Raw genomic sequence first — 23,879 nt, 5'->3', positions numbered from 1 at the left:
AAAACACCATTTTTGTTTTTTTTTAAATTGATAAATATAACAATAACAGGTTTGGTTACAAACAGATTAATATATACCTGACCAAATGTAAGCAAATTTTCATTCCTATAGCCGAGGGACTTCCCTTCGCCCTTGGTGATGTTTTGCAACTGATCTCATCGAAATTTGTTGAAATAAATATGTTGAACATCAATGGCCGCTGATTATGGGGATAAACCCCTCAAACCTTAATTAATTAAAAATGGTTTAATTATATATATATAACATCCATTGAAGCTAGATTTCAGATTGAGTTTGGATCAAAATACCTGAATTTTAGATTGATCTGGAATGTGGAAGTAGAAAATGGCCAAAAACTGTGAAGAACATAATTTTTTGTTCAACTTTGAAATTGACAATGGATGTCAAGCATGTACGAGCTAGTCACCATTGACAACTTTAGGCATCGTTTGATAACGTTTCTATTGTTTATGTGTTTAGAAACAGCAGATGCAATTTTTCACGTTTTTGGTAACATTTTTCTTTTTAAACATGTTTCTCGGATCATCCCACCGAGATCTACAACACTGACAAATGGCGTCAAAGACTACCTTTAAGGGTTTTTCTGATGTTTGATAAATTAGTTGCTTTTTGATCGATTTTTTATCGGGCCTTTTCTCAATATTTTGGTCTCAACTTGTTTCTCAAAACAGCGAAACAAGTATAACATGTTTCGTCATTCATCGATTTTTTATTGGGCCTTTTCTCAATATTTTGGCCTCAACTTGTTTCTAAAAACAGCGAAACAAGTACAACATGTTTCGTCATTCACGTTTATTGTATCATAAATTGCCATAAATTTTTATATCCGTTTCTAAAAATGGATGAAACGAAACGAATTTATCAAATACTTTTAAAGCCATTTTTTCATTTTTCGACATAAAAAAAATACAGAAATACATTTATAGGAACGTTATCAACGATGCCAACCCGGAATCATTCCTAGAGCATGGACTCTGCCTTGTAGCAATATACATTATTTGCCACTTATTATATCCTTCATGTGAGATCGCCCCCAATATTTTTAAGAACATAAAGGGTAAAGACCCAATCCAAGTTCCCTTGACACACCCCACCCACCCAAAAATAAAACTACTATCTGGGTCATGTGTTGACTGGATAAAGTCCAATTTCGGTTTTAAGTCATGAAATCACAGATCTCGAGACAATTTTTAGGGTGGCCAGCTATATTTAAAGGCAAAACTTAGATCATGCAACCATTCATTAATCCAAACAGGATTACGCTCGCCAAGATCTGAACTGCAAACCAGATCATTTCTATTGTTGCCTAAACTATGGCACTTGCACTTCAATACATATAGATGCAATTCCAAAAATAGGAAAAAGAAAATCTTTTGTATTTATGGTATTGGAAGTGATTTTTTTTTTTTTTTTTTTCACTTCTCACACTACAAACAGCTTGAAGGATTTACCACACCATAAGATGTTCCACCAGCATTTGTACAAGACGATTGAGCCGTCTGATTACCATAAGTAAGCTCAACATCTTCCAATCTGATATCACTACATGGATTCTCAGAGCTGCAGTCGAACTTCACTGCAACTTCCGAAGCAGAAGAACCATGGATATTACTATATGTCACATGACTGATTTTAACACCTGAAACCTGTGGAAAATTACAACATTTGAATTAAACCACCCAAAAAAAAAAAGAAGAGAAAATGCAGGTTTGGGAGCGGAAAGTGCATGCAGTCTTAACATTTCTTTTGTAAGAGAGGATATTTTCAAGTTTCATATCTAAGATCAAAATGTGTTATTAAAAGGTCTCAGTTTTTCTCAGTTTAGAAAAGGAAAAATTATATGATTACCCATTTTTGGGTTTCAATTTATAAAATTGCCTACCAAAAATTTCAATTAATAAAAATATCCAAAATCAGGTTTACTTTACAAAACTACCCACTTGGGGTTTACATTTACAAAATTACCCACCGAAAATTTAAATGAACAAAAATAACCAAAATCAGGTTTCCATTTACAAAACTACCCACTTACGATTTCCTTTTACAAAATTACCCATCAAAAGTTTCAATTGATAAAAATACCCAAAATCAGGTTACCCTTAACAAAACTATCCACTTAAAGTTTAAGTTAACAAAAATACCCAAAATCGGGTTTGGGTTTATAATCTATTAAAATTTTCAATTATAAAAGTACCTGATTATATGTGGAAAACGAAGAATCATTAATTTTGGTAGTTTTGTAAACCCAAATCTGATTTTGGGTATTTTTTTTAACTGAAACTTTAGGTGGATAGATTTGTAAACCCAAATCTAATTTTTCGTATTTTTGTTAATTTAAAATTTTAAGTGAATAATTTTGTAAAGAAAAATCCAAAAAATGGATAATCATGTAATTTTCTCTTTAAAAAAATATACATGGGGCCAGCTTGGGCAGTAATTTTGGTCAATAACGAAGAGTACATATTTCCAAATATGCCCTCATAGTTTGATTGGTGTACCTTTCCAGGGCAATCTTCCTTGCTTGGGCAGTAATTTTGGTCAATAACGATTGGATTATTGGCATTCTTCATGGTGCCGCCTTCGAAAAGGACTCCTTTTACGAAACCGTTACTGGCTCTTCCCCACGTTTTGATTCTGAAACCGTTTTGAGTCCCATTAAAAGTAACGGCTTTAACAGTCACGTTCTGCACGCCTTGCTCTTGATTATCCTTACCCAGACTTCCAATGCTGTAACATGCGCATCAATGCCCACATTAGTCTCAGATTTATTATAAACTAGTAGTTATATATCCAGATCTAGACTTCTAGTGGGTATTAAGAGGAGAGTGGATCAAGTTCTCAAGAATCATTTTGATACTTGGTTGATGGGCAGAGATGAAATCCATCAAATAATCAACTTTATTGTAAATTCCAACTATGCGAATCAACCCGTATGAAAATGATTCTACGAGAACCTGATCCACACTACATTAAAGGGGTGTGGATGTGTATATGATTCTAACCTGATACCATGTCCGGGACCACATGAAATGTGTTGGATCCAAAGGTTTGCAGCGCCCGGCCCAATAGAGATGCAATCATCCCCGGTCTTGATGTTAGCTCCTAAGATCGTGACACTGCTCGATAACTGTACGTGAATACCATCCGTGTTTGGGCTGTCGCCTGCCGCCGATATGGTCACCCCTCGGAAATTGACATTCTTGCAGCCGTTGACGAAAATGTGAAACAATTGGCTATTTAATGACTTTAATCCACTGATTACAATGTTTTCCGAGTTGCTGAAGCCTAGACTCTGCAAATGAGGGTGAGATGTCATTAAAACCCAATTTGACTGTAGGGCGCTAGGGAGCCCACCCTATAAGTCCACATATTCTGTCGTGACCGATAAAGTTTAGTGAGCATTGAGCAATTGAGAGCATCTGGACATGCACCCCAAGAAGCTTCCAATCACCCAATGCTCACCGCACTGGTGCAATGGTTGCAGACAATTTTCACACCCCAATTATCTACTTTATTGAGAAATCATCCTTTTTGACAACTCAAATGTAGGGACCAGGTAGGAATGTCAATACCTAAACCGAATCAATAAAATCACCTTGGGTTGAGCCGATTGAAACTAGATTAAAACTGAACCAAAGGCTTATTGGGCCGGTTTTGGTTTTGCATATTATAACCCCCTTAGCAAATTGAACCGCATCAAAAATCAATTGGACCCAAAACCACGATTCAAAAATCAGGCCAAAACCGAATCAAACCAATAAGAAACCGAAAACATCCCAAAATTCATAAAAAAAAAATAAAAATTTGTATAGCTCTGTATGGAAAATCAAACCTAAATCGGTCAAAAAGCCGATACCATCCCGATTACAAATTGAAGTAAAATCGAAACCAAACCGCATCGAAATCAAAACCAAATCGAAGCTGAAATTTTCTTATTGGTTGAGTTTGGTTTCACCATTCCCACACTGAAACCGATTCAACCCGGACAGAAAAACCGGGCCGAACCGGCCCGTTGACACCCCTAGGACCAGCTAAACTTAAGCTCTGTGTGGAACAAATATGAGATCAATTAATTTGTCCCAAGTAGGACTATGCCCGTTAAAAAAAATAGTAATAAATTAATAACAGATCGTAAGCGGTTCTGCGAATTAATTAAACCTACCGAAGCTCCGGAGGGGCACTCCTTGCCGGCGGACTTGCAAGCCCAGAGAGAAGAGCCTTGCCCATCAAGGGTTCCGCCGCGGATGGTAACACCAGTAACGGACTTGAACATGATCCATGTTCCAGTGTTGCCGATCTCATTGTAGTTGGATGGAGCGACGAGGGTGCCGTCGATGTTTATGGTGATATGGGTGTTATTGCACTTACCGTTAAAGTAGACGTTTTTGAGCAAATACCTTCCCTGTGGGACGTATATAATGGCCGACCGGTGAGAACTGCAAGCATTGGTCCAGGCAGTCTGAAATGCTTTCGTCGAGTCGGTTTTGCCGTCATTTTTGGCACCTAACTGAACAACATTGTAGGTTGGAGTGGACATTGCAGAGCAGAACAAGAGGAAGAGAAGTAAGAGAAGAAAGTTCATTGCGACAAAGGAGAGAGAGAGAGAGAGAGAGAGAGATGGATGGGAATTTGAAGAGCAAAAGAAGAAGAGTGTTTTTTTGGAAGGTAAGATAAGAGTTGGGAGATAAGAAGTTAGAACGGTTAAGGGTATTTATATGATTAAAATGTTAAATTATTGAACGTGAAAGTCTTCTTCATCATGTCCGCTTCCACTGTATCAGTGGACCATGTGATAAGAGTAACTTTGGGGGTCTCATCAGACTCCCATTTCTTATTATCATAAGAGTGAGATATTTCACATTCAAGGGGCGGGGCAATCATTTCATGATTTTCATCTCCTATTGTGTATAAATACATGTGCCAATGTTGCCATATATAGTTCTTTACCCTTTTTTGTATATTAAATTGGGTAAAAGATCATTGCTTGTTTAGGTCGTCCTTGCATCAGTACAGGACCAATGAGAGCACAAGCAAGGGTATTTAATATAAAAGGGAATTTTTTTTTTTTTTCAAAACGTTTGAGACGATAATATTATGTGCCCCTATGGGAAAAAAATCGTCTGCAATTCCGATCTCGTACAATTCCGTGAAATACCACCTTCAGGGGGTGACATATGTATTGATACCAATGCAATGGTCCAGGTCTGATTTAAATGACTATTTACTGATTTAAGGTTTATTAGTTGTACTAGATCTGAACCATTGTATTGGTATCAATACACGTGTCACCCCCTGAAGATGATATTTCACGGAATTGTATGAGATCGGAATTGCAGACGATTTCATCCCGCCCCTATGTCTGAGAGGAGGGACCACACGAGCAAGCAACTTTTTTTCCTTTGATTATACAATAGCTAAAGTCTTAGGCTTGGCCAAAGAAGGGAGGGCCAAAGGGTGTTAAAGCCCTTGAAGCTTAGGATTGCACTGATCAGTTGGGAATGGAGGAGAAGCCAATGCCGAATTTAAACAATCTTCTTTGGAATAGAGGGGCAGACAAGGGTTGAAGTGAGTTTCCTAGAGAATAGGAGTCGATTTACAGATAAGGATTTAGAGTTACAACACCAAAAAGAGCTTTAATTTTGGGAACATCTTCGACTTCCAAAGTTTACTCCAGAAAGGATTAGGGGAAGAAGAAGCTCCTTTATTAGCCTTCCTAAGCAGGACTTGAGAGCATGGTTTAAGGTCCTTGCTGAAACAATTTGATCGATACAATACTTATCTCAAAAAATTTATGGAACAAGGATCTTGTTGGAAAATGTGACGCCTCCAAACCCACCCTAGGTGTGAGGATCATCTCTCAATCTCAGGATCAACGGTTTAGATAGTGAACTGAAACTGAACCAAAATCCTCATAAATTCGGTGTGTGTGTGTTGCCAAGCCTCATCATTTTGTCAATACCCCTTTCATACTTCCAAGACGGTTGTTGATAGTTTTCAACATTACCGTTGATCCACTTGTCCTCTGATTCTCTGATTGTTGGACAATCACAACTCCCATTTCTCTTGAGTTACAACTACCCCACTATCTTCAGTGATGCAATCGCATCTCATCATGGACCAAGTGTCAACCAACCCTAAATATTTTTTCTTATGTGTCCATTATCATCAAATCGGTCAATCATCTTCTGGGCAGATAAGTGTCCTTGCCAGCGAAGCAAATTCTCTTCTTTTCTGTTTCTCGGTCTATTCCTTACAAACTGTCATTTCCCTTTTTGACCGGTATCATACCCTTTAACGATCAATCTAAATGACCGAATTTAGGGTGCAAACAATAATGCAATAAACAGTTTTTTTTTTTTTTTTTTACAAACAATCTAATATTCTATGGTAACTCAGGAACTTGGTAATAATATCCTTTATTGACAGTAACGTACTTGTGTCAACGATATTTACGAGTACATCATGAGTTTATTGCTAACATTTATTATTTGGGAATTATAGAAAGAAATAAATAGGAGAAGACATGGTGAAGGTAAACATGCATCATCTATCATCATTGACAGAGTTAAATATTGGATTCGTGAGATCACTTATTCCACTAAATTTTCTAAATCCCTTTCTTGGAGAGATGATCTTATTATGCAGATATTTAAGTTAAATCCTCCTATTAGTCGAGTTAAGGCTTCAGTTCTTATATATTGGTGCCCTCCCTTCATACCATTAAATTGAATGTGGATGGTGCAAGTAAGGGAAATCCGGGCATTAATGGTGGGGAAGGCATTATTAGAAATAATAACAAGAATGTTCTTGCGGCATTCTCTAATTTCTATGGGGTGTGTTCAAATTCAATGGCTGAGTTGAGAGCCTTTAGAGATGGATTGAGATTGTTTGGGGGCATTGGGCATCTCCGATTTTTATGTTAATTCTGATTCCTCCTTAATTGTGAAACTGGTTACCCAAAGATCTTGTAATCTGTGAAGCTATTAGTATTGATTTCAGGAAGTTATCAACCTATTTGATTATCTAAGAGCCCACATCTCATTTTCATTTTGGGAAAGTAATCGAGCAACAGATTGATTAGCTAATTTTACTTGTGAGTCTACAATAAATTTGATTTTCTATAGTGATGATCCTCTTCTAGGTGATCTTAGTTGCATCATTCGAGAGGACAAAGCTGGTTTACCAGTCTTTAGAATGTAATAGTTTATTGTAATGGTTTTTAAAGTGCAAGAAGTGGATGTCCTCCTTTACACTTCCAAGTCTCGATGATTATAAATTCTGTCTTATAAAGGTGATTATCATTTTGTAGTCAAACAATCATATTTCGAGAAAATACATTACCATTTATAGGAAGTGTGTCAACGTTAAGAGCTGTGGCACTGACAAAAAAACAAAGGCAATGTAAACAAAAACATGGGAGCACATATAGGCATAATTAGGGATCCATTAAACCATTGTAAAGAAATATTTATTTGATGATCAGCATTGCTTTTGCATGGGACTCCAAGAATAAGTAATTTTGAACCTCTTAAATATAAGTAAGCAACTATCCCTATTCATAAATGTGAGAACCTCAAAAGGGGCATTTTGTGCTTCATGGTTACAATTGTTTTTATATACCACCTTTTCTGAAACTAAGTTCCCGTTTATTTAGATAAACAATTTTCTTTCGAGAATAGAGTTCTTTCTTTTCTTTCTTTTTCCTTGTAATATGTGTTCAAAAGAATTCGAAGAATCCCATGTTGATGTCTCAGGGAAAGTTCGTGTCCATGGCCTTATTGAGAAAAGGAGATAGACAATGAGAAAGAAGCAATTAAATAAATCAAAGCTGGTGCTTAGGAGGTTGGGGTTAGTTGAGATATAGTGTTGTCTTATATGTAGCCAAATCAATCCACATTTTATAAAATGGGTGGGGTCCAACCTTGATTGAAGGAAATTGATTTTATTGGTTGGAGGTAGAAAAACTGTCTCAATTTGGTCGTCAAACCCCAAGTACCAAACACCCCCCCCCTTCCTTGACCTTCAGTTTTAACATTTTAGTGTAAGTGTTGATTTGATTGTTTGTAACCCCATGATTAAAGTTTTGAACACAAAAAACATGGGCCAAGCTAATTAAAGGCCCTCAGAAGTTTTTAAGTAAATATGATAGGCCACTTCGTTGCGCAAGTCTCTCGTGTATTTCTTTATCTTTTGTTTCATTAACTTAATTTATTAGATTAACTTTTTAATGCTGAAATTTGATTTGGAATGTTCACACATGGTGAGTGAGGTCCCACTCAATGATTGATGTGTTTATAGAAGAAGACTTTCCCTAGAGGATAACGAAAATAATAGTATTAACTACATCTAGATCTCGAAGTACTTTTAAGCCCAGCTTTAGTTCCCATGTGCTTTAGCACGAAAATGTGATCAGAGATTGAGCCACATTTATAATTTAATTGTTATATATGCTACGGTCATGTTGGTATCAATGTAATCTTATTCTATGTTTTGGGTTTGGCTTGTCGGATAAGGTAAGTCTTCTCTTCTTCTACGATAAGATATAGAGAAACTAGAATTTAATACCGAGGGATTTGTTGCAAATTCAATTATCACTTACTTTTCTTTAGCTCAATTAGATAAGCTTATTGAATTTTAGGTCATAGATTTCCTATTTCTACTTATACAAAATTTAAGAAATATAAGACTAGTTGCATTTTTGTAAATTAACTTTTGTTATTACTTAACAGGGTCACACACACGGGGTGTTTAGTGCTCTTCATTACTTTTAGTGGAAGTTTCATTCAACCCCGATATGATCCGATCCGTGCGGTTATGGGGTCAGTATGGGCCAACGGGACTAGTCAGGCTTGGATACCCGTCGTTAAAAAAAAAAAAAAAAAAAAAAAGATTACTTCAACTCTGGTCTCTTAGTTCAAGATCAAAACTGTCTGAATTCCGGTTTACATCCAATAAATGAAAATTTTAATAATTAAAAAAGTGGAAAAAATGCATTTTTGTTTTATGTATGTTCTTATTTAAGGAATATTGGGGTTCTCTCTCTCTCTCTCTCTCTCTCTCTCTCTAATAGCACATAAGACATACATACATGGGAAAAAAAAAAAACCTAGTACGAGGCTCTCGCTTACTACAGGGTCTGGGATGAGCAAATGTACGTAATCGTACCCCTTCATCACAAAAGAGAGGTTGTTTCCAAGACATGCATGCATGCATGAATTTTCTGTCAACTAATTTATTTGTTATGTTTTATTTTACTTTTTTCCTCTCAATAGAAGACCCATTAGATTTTGATTCATGCTCATGGTGCACATGTAAACCGCAATTCATGTGATGAAATGAAAAGGCTATATTCACTACTAAACGTTGCCTTGTTTTCAAGGTAGTCTTCTTTTGGGTATTCTTCTCATATGGAGTTGACATGCATGCGATATATATTTAGCCTCCACATCACATGCATCTACACCTCTCAGACAAAAAATATTGAGACAAGAAAACGAAAAAGAAAAGGCCAAATAAAGTCAAACTAGGGTCATGGTTTGTGCAATTGGATCGTATCGGCTTGAGTATTGGTTCTATTCAAACTTGATTCTTGGTCAATATCGTATCATCACTATGAACCCTATCCAATCCCAAAATTGATTCCAGTATCTTAAGTCATGGCTAAAGTTGAAAAAGACACTTGGTTAAGCACACCACATGAGAGCTAAAGATAGAACTTTAGATAAATTATTAAAGACGTAGGTGTTAATCATAAGATATTGCTCTAATTTACATGGAATTTTACACAACGTGGTTAAGTAGATCTTGGAGCCTCGATCTCTTGCTTGTTTGGAGTACAAAGGTACAATATAGTTTGTACGTTTATGAGTTTTGAAATAACAAACCAATCTGTTTTCAAACACATTGGGTTTTGAATTACTCAAAACTGATTGGCTTGTGAACCACATCAAATTAGGAAACAAATTTATAATTAGGTATCAAGACGTGCTCATGATTTTCTTCTTAGGTCAATTGCTTCATATGAACAAGGAAATGAACTTGGTCTATGGTTATAACTGTATTCAACTAACCTAGTCTTAATAGAGGAGTAACCTATGTCTCCACAGCTCCACATGCCACATGCCACATGAGAAGTACTCTCAAGTCCCCCCATCCCCTCCCCCATCAAATGCTGAAATTAAGGGCATTTAGTTAACATGAACATTTGATTAATTAATTAATAGTTCTCAATACTTGTATAAGTGGACTCTGTTATTAAATTACCAACAAGAGAAAGGTACTTCTTGTTTTCATAATGATGCTCTAAGATGAGAGAGGAAATTGTTTTCTCAAAATGCTCTCTGACATATATTAATCAGATAAGGAATTTAGCGAGAGTCCACCATTTGATTGGTCCCTTCACTTCACCCAATATATCAACCACATGGAAGGATGATAATTGGCTGCTGATTAATAAAAAAAATTTGGAATAATCAGAAAAATTAAGAAATGGGCAACATGTTGGAGAGAAGGCCTAGGGATATGCAACATGTTGGAGAAAGGGTCTAGGGATATATGTATGAGTTAATTATTAAAAAAGTGAGAAAATGCATTTTTGTTTTGTGTGTTCTTGTTTGAGATACTGGGGCTCCATTGTGATAATAGCACATAAGGCATATATATATATATGAAAAAAAAAAGCAACATAGGGTCTGGAGAGGCAAATGTACATAAACATTAAGGGTGTTAATTGATTCAGTTTCAGTATATACAATGTGGTTTGTTCTGGTTCACATTTATTTAGTTGAAACCAAAATTGGCATCATTTACTAAACGATTGCACTTTCTAAAATCGCAACTGTTTAGTAAACAGTTTCAGTTCCACGATTTTTAAACAATATCGGTTTCATAGTTTTAAATAGTTTTGATCGTGGTTTATTCCATACAGTTTCTAAATGATTAGCAATCGGTTTGCTAGTTTATTCGCATTCTTATTAGAATTTGCTTTTGTTGATAAATGCTTCAATTTTTTATCAAATTAAATGAGGCATTGAACAAGCAAGGATTTAACTACATAACTACATAATAAGAGTAAATTATTTAATAGACTATTGGACAACCTCTATGGTCCTTAATTCTTTCCTAAATTAAATCATTATGTTTTGTTAAAACAACCAAATATTTAATCGTTATATGGGTTAATCGGATCGATTAAATGGTTCAATTTTCACGGTGTCAATTCGGTTTGAAACCAACGAGTTAAACGGTTAAAACCGACTCGACCCATTTAACTAATCGGTCTTAAACTTGAAACCAGAGTCGAACCACTTAATAAATGGTTTTGCGATTTCGGTGTAAACAGCTCGGTTTGGTTTCAGTAAACGGTTTCAGTTTCAAATTCACGTCCTTAGTAGACGCAGTCTTACCTCTTGCTTCACAGAAGAGGTTGTTTCCAAAACATAACGGTTTTGAGATTTTGGTGTAAACGGCCCAGTTTGATTTCGGTAAATGGTTTCAGTTTCAAATTCACAACCTTAGTAGACGTAGTCTTACCTCTTGCTTCACAAAAGAGGTTGTTTCCAAAACATACATGCATGCATGGATTTTCTATCAACTTATTTTTTTGTTATATTTTGTTTCACTTTTTATGCTCAACAGAAGACCCCTTAGTTTTTGACTCATTGTCATGGTGCACATGTAAATCACAATTCATGCAATGATATGAAAAGGCTATATTCATGACTAAATGTTGCCTTATTTTTAGGGTAGTCTTCTTCTGGGTATTCTTTACTTAGGCACCGTTTGGTTGCAATGGAAATTTAAAGGGAAGGGAAGTGAAATCTTCATACTTTAAAAAGAAATATTTATAATCATTACTCCATGTGATTATATAAACCACTGAATTTTTTTTAACCATATTTAGTAATGATATATTTTACATGTAATTTTTATTTTACATATTATAACAAAGGTTTTGGATGCAAAGTAAAGTAAAATTTTATAACCAAATATGGAATGATTTAAAATTAATGTTAAAATCACATGGATAATGATTGCATATATTTCTATTTTAAGTATGAAAATTTCACTTCACTTCTCTTTAATTCGCCTTACAATCAAACATAGCCTTATGAAGTTGACATGCATGTATTTTTTTCTTTTTTTTGAATGAATCATGCATGTGATGTTTATTTAGAATCCACTCACATGCATCCGTGCCTGTCAGGCAACAAATATTGAGACAAGTAAACAAAAAACGAAAAGGCCAAATAAAGTCAAGCTAGGGTCATGGTTTTTGCAATTGGATCGTATCAGCACATCAAGATATGATTCAATGTTCATTTCAATCTTATCCAACTTTTGTTAATTCTCCCTTCTCTATTCGTATTTTATTCTTTTTAAAACACGTTTTTTTCCGTCTATTTTTTCCCGAATATCCTTTAATGGAAGAAATAGAAGCTCAAGAAGGCAGGGAGAAAAGCTCGAGTAGTAGATTGGCGTGTTTGCATTAGGAACTTCTACTTCAGAAAGGCCTCCATCTTTCTTACTAATGGGAGAATTGACACAACTCATCACGACAATAGACATTAATAAAGGACTATCAGGCAAATAGAAAAAAAGGACTATCAGGCAAATAGAAAAATTGAGGCGCAAGTCAAAGTATTGGTTTTGTTCGATCTCGATTCTTGGTCAATATTGTTGTTGGCGTGATTCATGGAGAAGGAGATCAAGCCGTTGCACCAAATCTTCCCAATATTGAAGGGATCTCTCTCAATATAGTAGGGAATCATATTGGTATGATTCATGGAGAAAGAAATCAAACCAGTGCACCCAATCTTCTCCATATTGAAGGGAATCCTCCCAATATAGTAGAGAATCAGGCACTTACTTGTGATAGCCGTATTTGGAGAGATACAAACTATACACATTGCTGCCCTCCCGATTTATTCTTATCTCAACCATTGTACAAAGCTCTATTTAAGGATAAAGAGTCCTCCTCAAACAAGTTAAGTTGAGAAGAGGAATTTCCCCATGGATTAGGCTTCCTTCTCTGGGAAGACCGAACCATGTATTTCTAAGTCTCTCTGTGTGTGTGCTTGTGTCTACTTCTTGAGTGAGTGAATGTGAGATTGAACATGGTATCAGAGGAAGATCATCCTGGTTTATGATTTGTGACCAGAAGAGTGAAGTGAACCTGCTACGATCCAGTGCTTCGTCTGATCTCAGTTAAGTCTCCTTCTTCTTTTCTTTTTTTGTTCTCATGGCTGATTTATCGGAAAAATCAGAAAAGTTCCCTAAGTCAGTTGACGGTTCTAAAGCTCCAACTGAGACCAATAATCGGCTCACTTCCATTACCCTTAATGGTCGAAATTATTTGCCTTGGGCTCGGGCTGTAACAATAGCCCTTATTGGGCGGTCAAAACTTGGCTATGTTAATGGCAAGATTACATCGCCTGATCCCTCTGACCCAAAATTTGCTGAATGGGAAGTCAGTGATAACCTCGTTATGAGTTGGATTTTTAACTCCATGGAACCCCAAGTATATGAAATTTTTGCGTACTCTGAAATGTCAAAAATATTATGGGATTCCTTGAAGGAGATGTATGGATATGTCGAGAATGCTTCTCGAGTTTTTGAATTGCAACAAGATATTTCCAAAATGGAACAAGCTCCTGAACAATCTTTTACCGATCATCTCGGTAATCTCAAATGCAAGTGGGACGAGTTGAGGCAATATCGTCCGCTTGCAGCTACTGTCGATGTGTACACCAAACGTGAGGAACAAGACCATATTTTTCAACTTTTAGCTAGCCTTCGATCTGAATATGAAGACTTAAAAAGGCAAATTTTGATGACTAGCACTCTACCCTCATTCGCATCCGTTTGCTCCATCATTCAACGTGAAGAAACACGGTGTCGTGTTATGAACTCCAGTCCTAAAACTGGAGCAGATTTTTCTGAAAATTCTGCTAACCTTGGATTTTCTCAAGGAAAGAAAGGAGGGCATGGTGGTAAGAAAGGAGGATCTCGTTACCATTGTGAGCACTGTGCTCGAGATGGTCATACAAAGGATCGATGTTGGGTCCTTAATCCTCACCTCCGTCCCAATAAAGAGAAAAATCTTGAAGCCAAAGGGGGAGTTGAAGCCAATATGGCATCTCATGCTGTGTCACCAGAACTACTTGGATAGTTGGCTCTGCAGTTACAGACCTTCCTTAAGACAAGTAATGGATCAGCTACAACACATGTTGGTTCTACCCCTTCAAACTCTGGTAATGTTCTTACCTTCAATGCAAAATCTAAAGATTTCTTTATAGTTGATTCAGGGGCCACACATCATATGTGTTGTACCTCACATGCTTTATCCCACATAAGTAATAACCATGGATACTCTCCCATTACTGTGGCCAATGGAACCCACATTCCAGTTCAGGGCTTGGGTAAGATTAATGTATTCTCTACATTAAGTGATGGATTGCTTGTGCCTGCACTATCTTCTAATCTTTTGTCTGTGAGCAGATTGACTAAAGACTTGAACTGTGATGTAATATTTTCTTCCAAAAAGGTGACCTTTTAGGACAGAGTATCAAAGAAGAAGATTGGTGAAGGTCGCTGTCAAAATGGGTTATATATTCTTGATTTTCCTGGAACAGCTCTTGTGGCAAGACAAAATAAAGAAACCACGGCAAGACTCTGGCATTGGAGATTGGGTCATCCATCCGACCATGTTTTACACTCCTTGAATTCTTCCCTTTCCCTTAATTCCAATAATTGTGACATATGTCATTATTCAAAGCAAAGTAGATTGCCTTTCTTTCATAGTTCTATCATTTCTAATAAGTTGTTTGGTTTAGTTCATTCGGATGTATGGGGGAGGGCTCCAGTGGATTCTCGTGACGGGTTTAAATACTTTGTCACATTTATTGAGGATAAAACCCGGACAACATGGTTATATCTGCTTACTTCTGAAAGTGAAGTCTTCCATGTTTTCAAAGAATTTTATCATATGGTGCACACACAATATGATACTCACATTCAAGTGCTTCGCACTGATAATGGAACAGAGTATACCAATGGACCATTTGAGGCTTTCCTTAAAGACCAAGGTATTATTCACCAAACCTCTTGTGTTGGAACCCCTCAGCAAAATGGCATAGCTGAAAGAAAAAATTGCCATTTGCTTGAGGTTACCCGGGCTCTCTTGTTCCATGCCAATGCTCCAAATAATTACTGGTCTGATGCAGTACTTACAAGCTGTTATCTGATTAACAGGCTTCCTAGCAAAGTTCTCAATTTTAAATCTCCTATGGAAGTTCTTCTAGGCCGGCAGATTAACATTTCTCATCTTCGAATTTTTGGTAGTATATGCTATGTACATTCTCAAAGTGGTGGGAAATTGGATCATCGTGCTCGCAAATGCATTTTTTTGGGATACTCTTCTCTTAAGAAGGGATATAAATGTTTTGATCCCACCACCCAAAAAGTGTTCATCTCTCGTGATGTTTAGTTTGATGAAACCACTATGTTTTTTCCTGACAGGGATCAAATTCAGGGGGAGAATGGTGATTACGACTACAGCCAATTAGATGTGGAATTTGCTCCTGTGCTAGTTGCAATAGAACAACCCGATACTCCTCCAAGGGATGCAACACATGAAATTATTGCACCTACTAATCAAGGTACTATGGAAACCGAGGAAGAAGTAACTACCTCTCCAACATCTATGGCTCCTGTTCGAAGATCCACTCGGATGCTAAGGCCATCTGTTAGACTGCAAGATTTTGCTACCTATCATACCGCCAATTACCCAATACAGGAGTCCCTTTGCTATGATAATATAGCACCCGAATTTAGAGCATTTCTAACTAAAGTTGATGCTCACAAGGAACCTAGTAGCTTTGTTGAAGCTAAAACCTCACCTGCATGGGTCATGGCTATGGATGAGGAGCTCAAAGCTCTTGATAAAAATCATACTTGGAACATTGTTCATCTTCCCAAGGGAAAGCGCTCTGTAGGGTGTCGATGGGTATATAAAATCAAACATAAAAGTGATGGAACTGTAGAGAGATACAAGGCGAGGTTGGTCGCCAAAGGATATACCCAAACCTATGGGATCGACTACACGGAAACATTTGCTCCTGTAGTCAAAATGAACACCGTTCGTGTTCTAATGTCCGTCGCTATTAATTATGGTTGGACTCTTTTCCAAATGGACATTAAAAATGCGTTCTTACAAGGTGACCTAGAAGAAGAAGTTTACATGGATATTCCTCTAGGTCATGCTCTTGAGAATCAAGAAGGATTGGCTTGTAAGCTTAACAAAGCCATCTATGGCCTTAAGCAGTCCCCTCGTGCCTGGTATGGGAAACTAAGCTCAGCTCTCATAACTAATGGTTTTAAAAAGGGTGAATCTAACTCCTCCTTATTTGTTAAGAGGAATGACAAAGGAACTGTTGTTGTTCTTGTGTACGTCGATGACATTGTCATCACTGGCAGCAACCTTCAAGGAATAGCCCAACTCAAGCAGTATTTAAATAAGAAATTTGACATTAAGGATTTGGGAAGACTTAGATACTTCCTTGGCATTGAAATTGCCCGATCAAGTAAGGGGCTATTTATGTCTCAAAGGAAGTATACCTTAGGTCTTCTAAAAGAAACCGGAAAACTTGGAGCTAAACCGGTTAACTCTCCCATGAATTACAATAGCAAATTTGACAACAAAGATACCCCTCTCTCTGATAGTGGTCGTTTTCAAAGGCTTGTAGGTCGGTTAATTTACCTAACTATTACCAGGCCTGATATTACATATGCTGTGAGCTATGCAAGTCAATTTATGCACTCTCCCACTGAGGGACATATGGATCTTGTTGATGGCATCTTACGATATTTGAAATCATGTCCTGGCAGAGGAATATGGATGAAAGAAAATGGACATACTGAAATTATTGGGTATGCTGATGCAGACTGGGCAGGGTGTCCTATGGATAGAAGATCGACCACTGGTTTTTGTACATTTGTTGGAGGCAATCTTGTTACTTGGAAAAGTAAAAAGCAGACTGTGGTAGCTCGCTCAAGTGCTGAAGCCGAATATAGAGCAATGGCATCCACCGCTAGTGAACTGGTTTGGTTACGTCTTTTAATGCAAGAGCTTGGTCTAGACGGTGCTCAAAAACCTATGAAGTTATTCTGTGATAATCAAGCGGCCATACACATCGCTTCCAACCCAGTCTTTCATGAAACAACAAAGCACATAGAAGTTGATTGTCATTTTGTGCGGGAAAAGGTTCAAGCTAAGATAATCGAGACTCCATACATTTCAAGTAAAAATCAACTCGTAGATATGTTCACCAAAGCTCTATCTGGTGGATTATTTCAAGACATGTTATCCAAGTTGACCTCAGAAGACATCTTCGCCCCAACTTGGAGGGGGAGTGTTGGCGTGATTCATGGAGAAGGAGATCAAGCCGTTGCACCAAATCTTCCCAATATTGAAGGGATCTCTCTCAACATAGTAGGGAATCATGTTGGTATGATTCATGGAGAAAGAAATCAAACCAGTGCACCCAATCTTCTCCATATTGAAGGGAATCCTCCCAATATAGTAGAGAATTAGGCACTTACTTGTGATAGCCGTATTTGGAGAGATATAAACTGTACACATTGCTGTCCTCCCGATTTATCCTTATCTCAACCATTGTACAAAGCTCTATTTAAGGATAAAGAGTCGTCCTCAAACAAGTTAAGTTGAGAAGAGGAATTTTCCCATGGATTAGGCTTCCTTCTCTGGGAAGACCGAACCATGTATTTCTAAGTCTCTATGTGTGTGTGCTTGTGTCTACTTCTTGTGTGAGTGAATGTGAGATTGAACAGAGAGATTTTCCTTCTTACCTTTAGGACATATTTGTACTTTTACATATTTTCAACTTGGATCAAAATAAGATCGTCAAATTTACACACACACACACTCTCTCTCTCTCTCCTTTTAATTTTTGAAAACTAAATCAAGTCCATAAAGTTGTGTTTTTCAAACAAAACGAATTTTCAAAATAGAACGAAAAGCAGAGATCATGAGAAAAAGCTCTGGTACTTCAAAGGCTTTATTCTTCTTTTGATTGTCTTCGCCCAAAAGATTTAAAAATTTGTCAAACTATAATCTGAGAGAGACAGAAGCATCTCTAGTTCTTCAAAGTCGCACATAAGCCTTTCGGGTTTTGTTCTTTTGGTGGTCTCCACCCATAGAACGGAAACCAGAGGTTTACACTGCTACTTTTAATCATTTCATCTTCTAATTCTGGTTAAGCGAGGAGAGTTCATCTTTTGATTGTGATTTTGGTTAAGCGATGAAGGTTCTAGTTCTGTTATTCTGTTTGAACATCAAAGGAGCCAATGATATGAGATGTTTGACGTACACTTTGAGGAAGAGATGTTTTCCATCGAAACAATTGTACACAGCTACAATCGGACTTTCTTTGACACTGAATTTCCCGGTTTTTTGCACAACACACAATAAAGAATGCACCTGAAACTGATCCGTACAAGGATATCGACTTCAATGTGCACAGTTTGAAGCACATACATTTCATTCTCATGTTCATAAATGTATATGGTATCTCCCTCACTCTGTTGGTGTTTGGCAATTTGATTTTGATGGTTTTGATCACATCATTGACCTTCACGTGACTGCATCCTTCGAGTTATTACTTCGGAATGGGATTGATATGGAGAAAAACAGGAGAGGAGTTTCTTTCTTACCTTTAGGACATTTTGTTACTTTTACATATTTTCTACTCAGAACAAAATTGGATTATTAAATTTACACATACACACACACTCTCTCCTTTCAATTTTTGGAAACTAAAGTAAATTTCATTAAATCATGTTTTCCAAGCGAATTGAGTTTCCAAAATAGAAAGAGAAGTAGAGATTAGGAGAAAATTTTGGTTCTTCAAAGGCTCTGTTCTTCTTTTGATCGTCTCAGCCCAAAATATTTTCAAAATTCTTAAATTGTAATCCAAGAGAGAGAGAAGTATCTCTGATTCTTCACAATCACACATACGTTTTTATTATTATTATTATTATTATTTTTTAGTCGTCTCCAACCATAGAATGGATACGAGATGTTGGCATCAATATTTTAAACGATTTCATCTTCTGATTGTGGTTTTGGTTAAACGAGGAGAGTTCATCTTCTGATTCTGATTTTGGTTAAGCGAGTTCATCTTCTAATTCTGGTTTTGGTTAAGCGAGGAGAGTTCATCTTCTGGCTTTTTTCTTCTATTTGAACATCCATGGAGCAAGTGATACGAGATATTTGGCGTTTGAACTTTGAGGAAGAGATGCTTTCCATTGAAGCATTGTACACAGCTACAATCGGATTTCGTTCGACACTGAATTTTCAAGTTTTTAAGCAACACACCAAGGAATGCATTAGAAACTAAACGGTACAAGGATATCAAGTTCAATGTGGACAATTTTAATCCCATACAGTTTGGTCTTATGTTCACAGATGCATATGGTAATCTCCCTCACTTTGGTGGTGTTTGGAAATTTAAATTTAATGATTTCTATCACGCCACGACCTTCACTTGACTCTGTCCGTCAAGTTACTACTTCAGAATGGGATTGATTTGGAGAACAACAAGGGAGAAAGAGTTGATATTAAAGCATTCTTGGCTCGGTTCAGGAACATCATAAGGTGTGAAAGCCATAGGATTCAACTTTTTTACGTTTCATGGGGTTCATGATATTGCTTACTTCATCAAGGTCTTGAATGTAATTAAACTGATGCTAGGTTCGCTCCAAGAGTTCATGACTATAGTTGGAGCATTTTTTTTCCTCGGCTTTATGATCTGAAAGTTATGACTAGGCTCTGTCATGGGTTGTTTGTTAGGTGGAGAGTTGTGGTTAGAAAGTCTAGCAAAGATACTTGAGGTGAAACAGATTGGAGAGACTCATCAATCGGATTTTGATAGCTTGATCACGAGCAATGTGTTCCAAAGATGAAGAAGGTTCATCAATTGGTTGAAAGTGCTTACTGAGGTTATCTCTATGGGATTAGTTTTAAAAATAGAAGGTGGCTTCCACTTCTGCCACTAGGGCCCCACTTCATCACCCCTGTTTGTTCGAAATGGTTATTATCATGAACCCTCCTCTGGTACAGCAAGTAGTTCACTTAGACCGTGGTCTCCTTGTCATGCATTATTCCTACTATTCATGTCCCACACTTCCAGTCCAATTTGCACCATGTAAATGTAATCTAAGCATTTTACAATTGTAATATTGATTTGATTAATGAAGAAATTGAGATTCTTTTGCTCTTTTACTGCTTATAAATTGCTTCCTTAATTCTTTATAGCTTTCCTAGTGTTATTGGATTGTATAGTTAAAAAAAGGGTGTACTTGATGCACGAGACTTCTGCATGTGCAAAGTCTAGGGGCAAGAACTACGCAGCCTTACCCCGAGAATGTTGAAAGTCTATTTAGATTTCGCTTGACCACCAGCTTGCAACATTCCCTTTCTTCTTTCATTTGGTTGTCTTTGGCCTTAGTAGCTCAAGGACAAACTGATGTGGTGAAGCTTGAAGAGCAAGAGATCCCACAAAGCGATTGTTTTAGATATTTGGGTCTACTATTATCAAGGATGGTGAGATAGATGTTGACGTTTCTCACAGAATTAAAGCAAGATAGCTAAAGTGGAGAGGTGCATTTGGATTGTTGTGTGATCAATGCATTCCCCTTAAGCTTAAAGGAGAGTTTTAGAGGATGGTTGTAAGACAGACCATGTTGTATGGGGTGGAATGTTGGGTAGTCAAGAAATGTAACATAGATAAATTGAGTGTAGCAGAGATGTGGATGTTGAGATGAATCTACGAAAAAACTAGGAGAGATAGAGTGAGAAATGACAAGGTAAGAGCTGAGTTGGGAGTGGCCCCGATTCAAGAAAGCTCCGGGAATGCCGCTTAAGGTGGTATGACCATGTTCAAAGGAGGCTTGGGGATGCTCTAGTACAGAGGAGTGATCGAATCCGGGTGGAAGAAGCTAGTAGAGCTTGAAGCAAGCCTAAAATAACAAATAATGAGTTGATAAGGAAAGACATGCAAAAGCTTGTTCTTAACTCTAGTATGACATCAAACAAAACTGTTTGGAGGGTAAGGATTCATGTGGTGGATTGCATTTAGTGGGATGACCCAGAGGTGTTGCATTCTCTTATTTCTTTTCTTAATCATCACCTCCCTTTTCTCTCTGCTTGTCTATTCCTTTGATAGATCCATCATCACCCCCCCCCCTTTTTTCTCTCTTCTACCTCTTATCTTTTCCTTTGATAGACCGATGTAGTCGACCCCATTTAGTTGGAAAAAGACTGAGTTATTGTTGTTTGGTTGTCTTTGACCTTATTTCTTCTAGTAGCTTTGTTTTCCCCTCCTTAATTTGTAGGGTGTAAATGAACACCAAGAGAGCAAATTTCCCAGATTTCTGAAAGGCCTAATTATCATCTCCAAAGCCAAGAACTGGGTTGTGCAGTCAGGCTCTCAATATGGAGTGGATTCCCTGCCTACCCTCATCATTCGGCTCTTGTTCATTCTGTGAATGGGCCATGAGGGTTTGGTCTGATTTGCATGGCATAATTCGTCTCTATGGGTAATGTTGCAAAAACAATGTAGAATCTTACCATCATAACCAAAATTTCTACCACCACTGGGACCTATTTTTGGGCTTCATGATAATGGACACCAATTCTTCCATAATTTTGTTTTGCACAGTTTTTTGTTGTAGATTCCATTAAGTTAGGATAAGATTGAATTTGATATCACAATCAGAATAATCCTTCAACTTGAATTGAAATCAATTATGATCAATCCCGATTCCAAAGATTTTAGACCCACCAATTTTAAGGTTTTTGGCATTGAATTGTTGGGATATAGATCCGAAGGGCCGGCTCTAAGGTTTAAGGGATCAATTTCGGTCAATTCCATTCCAAATGATGGATAGGCAGGGATGAATATAATCACCGATTCCCATTTCAAAATCATTATTGGATAGTCCCTCAAAATCTTGATTAGATAGAATTATATATATATATATATATATATATTTATATATATATATATCTCTGTCCCCTTAAGATTAGGACCGGTTTGGAACTATCCTAATTCATAGTTACCCATAACCATCCCGTTTGACACCCTTATCTGTTTTAATCTTGACCAATGTCAATACCTACCAGCCATATTGAATCGGATCAAACCATTTTATCCTAAAAAATAATTAGATCAGTATGTATATTTTTGCTCTTGTTTTTTTCTAAAAAAATATGTTTTTTACTATTTTACCCTTAAAACGATATGGATAATCACTTCGGATCAATCAAGTAGGCCGATATAAATACGATATAGCTGATACAATACCAGTACTTGAGACCATGGGAATAACTCAAAATCAAAACTAAATTGATTGAAAACCGGATCACATTGGACGACTGAAATCGAAAACTGGATCAAAACCAATAAAAACTAATTCAAATTTCATAATTGTTTATATACATAGTAAACCGAAACCAAATTAAAAAGAACTAGAAGTACCCAACCCTCATGCCATCATCCTCTTGTTTATCATTTTTTGTTCAATTTCTATAGGGAAAATTATGCCCCCTCCCTTGTAATTTATCAAAATTACATGTGGATCTAAGGGTTTGAATGATTTACGCCCCCTAGCATTAAAGGTGTGGGTATACTGTTAATTTTATATAAGAAAAGACTATATTACCCCTTTAGTAAAAATAGTCTTAATATGAGAGGACCATTATACCCTTTTATACCCAAATGCCCAAATCACTCAAATCAAATTCCTAAAACATAACCGTTGGAGGTGGAGGCGAGATCTATGCAAATCGCCCCTCTACAAGCAAACTTAGGTGGAGAAGGAGCCATACAACTATTCTTGTTACACGTCAAAGTTACGGTTTGAAGAGACACAAAGCTATTGTTCTGCAAGGGTTTAAACTCACAAAATCTTAATCTTAAAGCCGTCAATGATCTGGATGGGAACCCACATGAAGGCAAAGTGTATATATATATATTCTTGTTCATGTCTAACCAATCCAAACTTTTACTAGAAAAATCTATATCAATTGTCGTAGCATCAGTAGTCATCACAGTATGAACCCACCTTTCAGCACGAGAAGAAAACGGAAAAAAATCGTCTGCAATTCCGATCTCGTACAATTCCGTGCAATACCACCTTCAGGTGGTGACACGTGTATTGATACCAATACAATGGCCCAGATCTGATTTCAATGTATTTTCACTGATTTAATGTTTTATTAGTTGTACCAGATCTGAGCCATTGTATTGGTATCAATACACGTGTCACCGCCTAAAGGTGGTATTGCACGGAATTGTACGAGATCGAAATTGCAGACGATTTCAACCCGAAGAAAACTTTGAGATATCTTCCAACATCAAACCGTAGTTGAATCTCCGGTACACTGAAGCCTCCATGAAAATCAATAAAACCTTCAACAAAATCTGCAAATTTCTTCTACTGCTGAAAATTAACCCCAGAGACATTATGCTTCAAATTCGATTTCGTCCGGTAAATCGCCTCTTGTCTAAGTCAATTAGTGGAATAGAGATCCATAGAGATCCCCATCCCCTGCTTAAAAAGCTCGTCATCATAGCTTCTTTGGTGGGAAGATAGGAGAGAATGGGACACAAAATAGAATCTAGTAGATCACTGAAATCCACATCCTTACTGGTTCTTCGGAGCTTCATTCTTCATCCCCCACTTTATCTTCCATATTGATCTTTCCCTGCTTGTTTTGTTGAACACGAGAGCATCAAAATCCACACACACAGATTCAACGGGGCATTAGTTTACTG

The 23,879-nt window shown here is 37.0% G+C and overlaps 1 protein-coding gene across 1 annotated transcript; it reads right to left on the bottom strand.

Moving 5' to 3' along the window:
* Positions 1–1,278: 1,278 nt before the first annotated feature.
* LOC122069182 (polygalacturonase-like) lies at positions 1,279–4,690 on the bottom strand (the record flags this gene model as incomplete). The annotated part of the gene is made up of 4 exons (XM_042633135.1): positions 1,279–1,667; positions 2,520–2,748; positions 3,024–3,313; positions 4,184–4,690. Coding segments are annotated over 4 exons (1,245 nt in total), but the record flags the coding sequence as incomplete, so codon positions are not given.
* Between the last annotated feature and the right edge of the window lie 19,189 nt (positions 4,691–23,879).

Source organism: Macadamia integrifolia, unplaced genomic scaffold (genome assembly GCF_013358625.1).
Source record: "Macadamia integrifolia cultivar HAES 741 unplaced genomic scaffold, SCU_Mint_v3 scaffold542, whole genome shotgun sequence".
NCBI lineage: Eukaryota > Viridiplantae > Streptophyta > Magnoliopsida > Proteales > Proteaceae > Macadamia > Macadamia integrifolia.
Note: the sequence above shows the minus strand (reverse complement) of the source record. Positions and strands in the feature narration are given on the sequence as shown.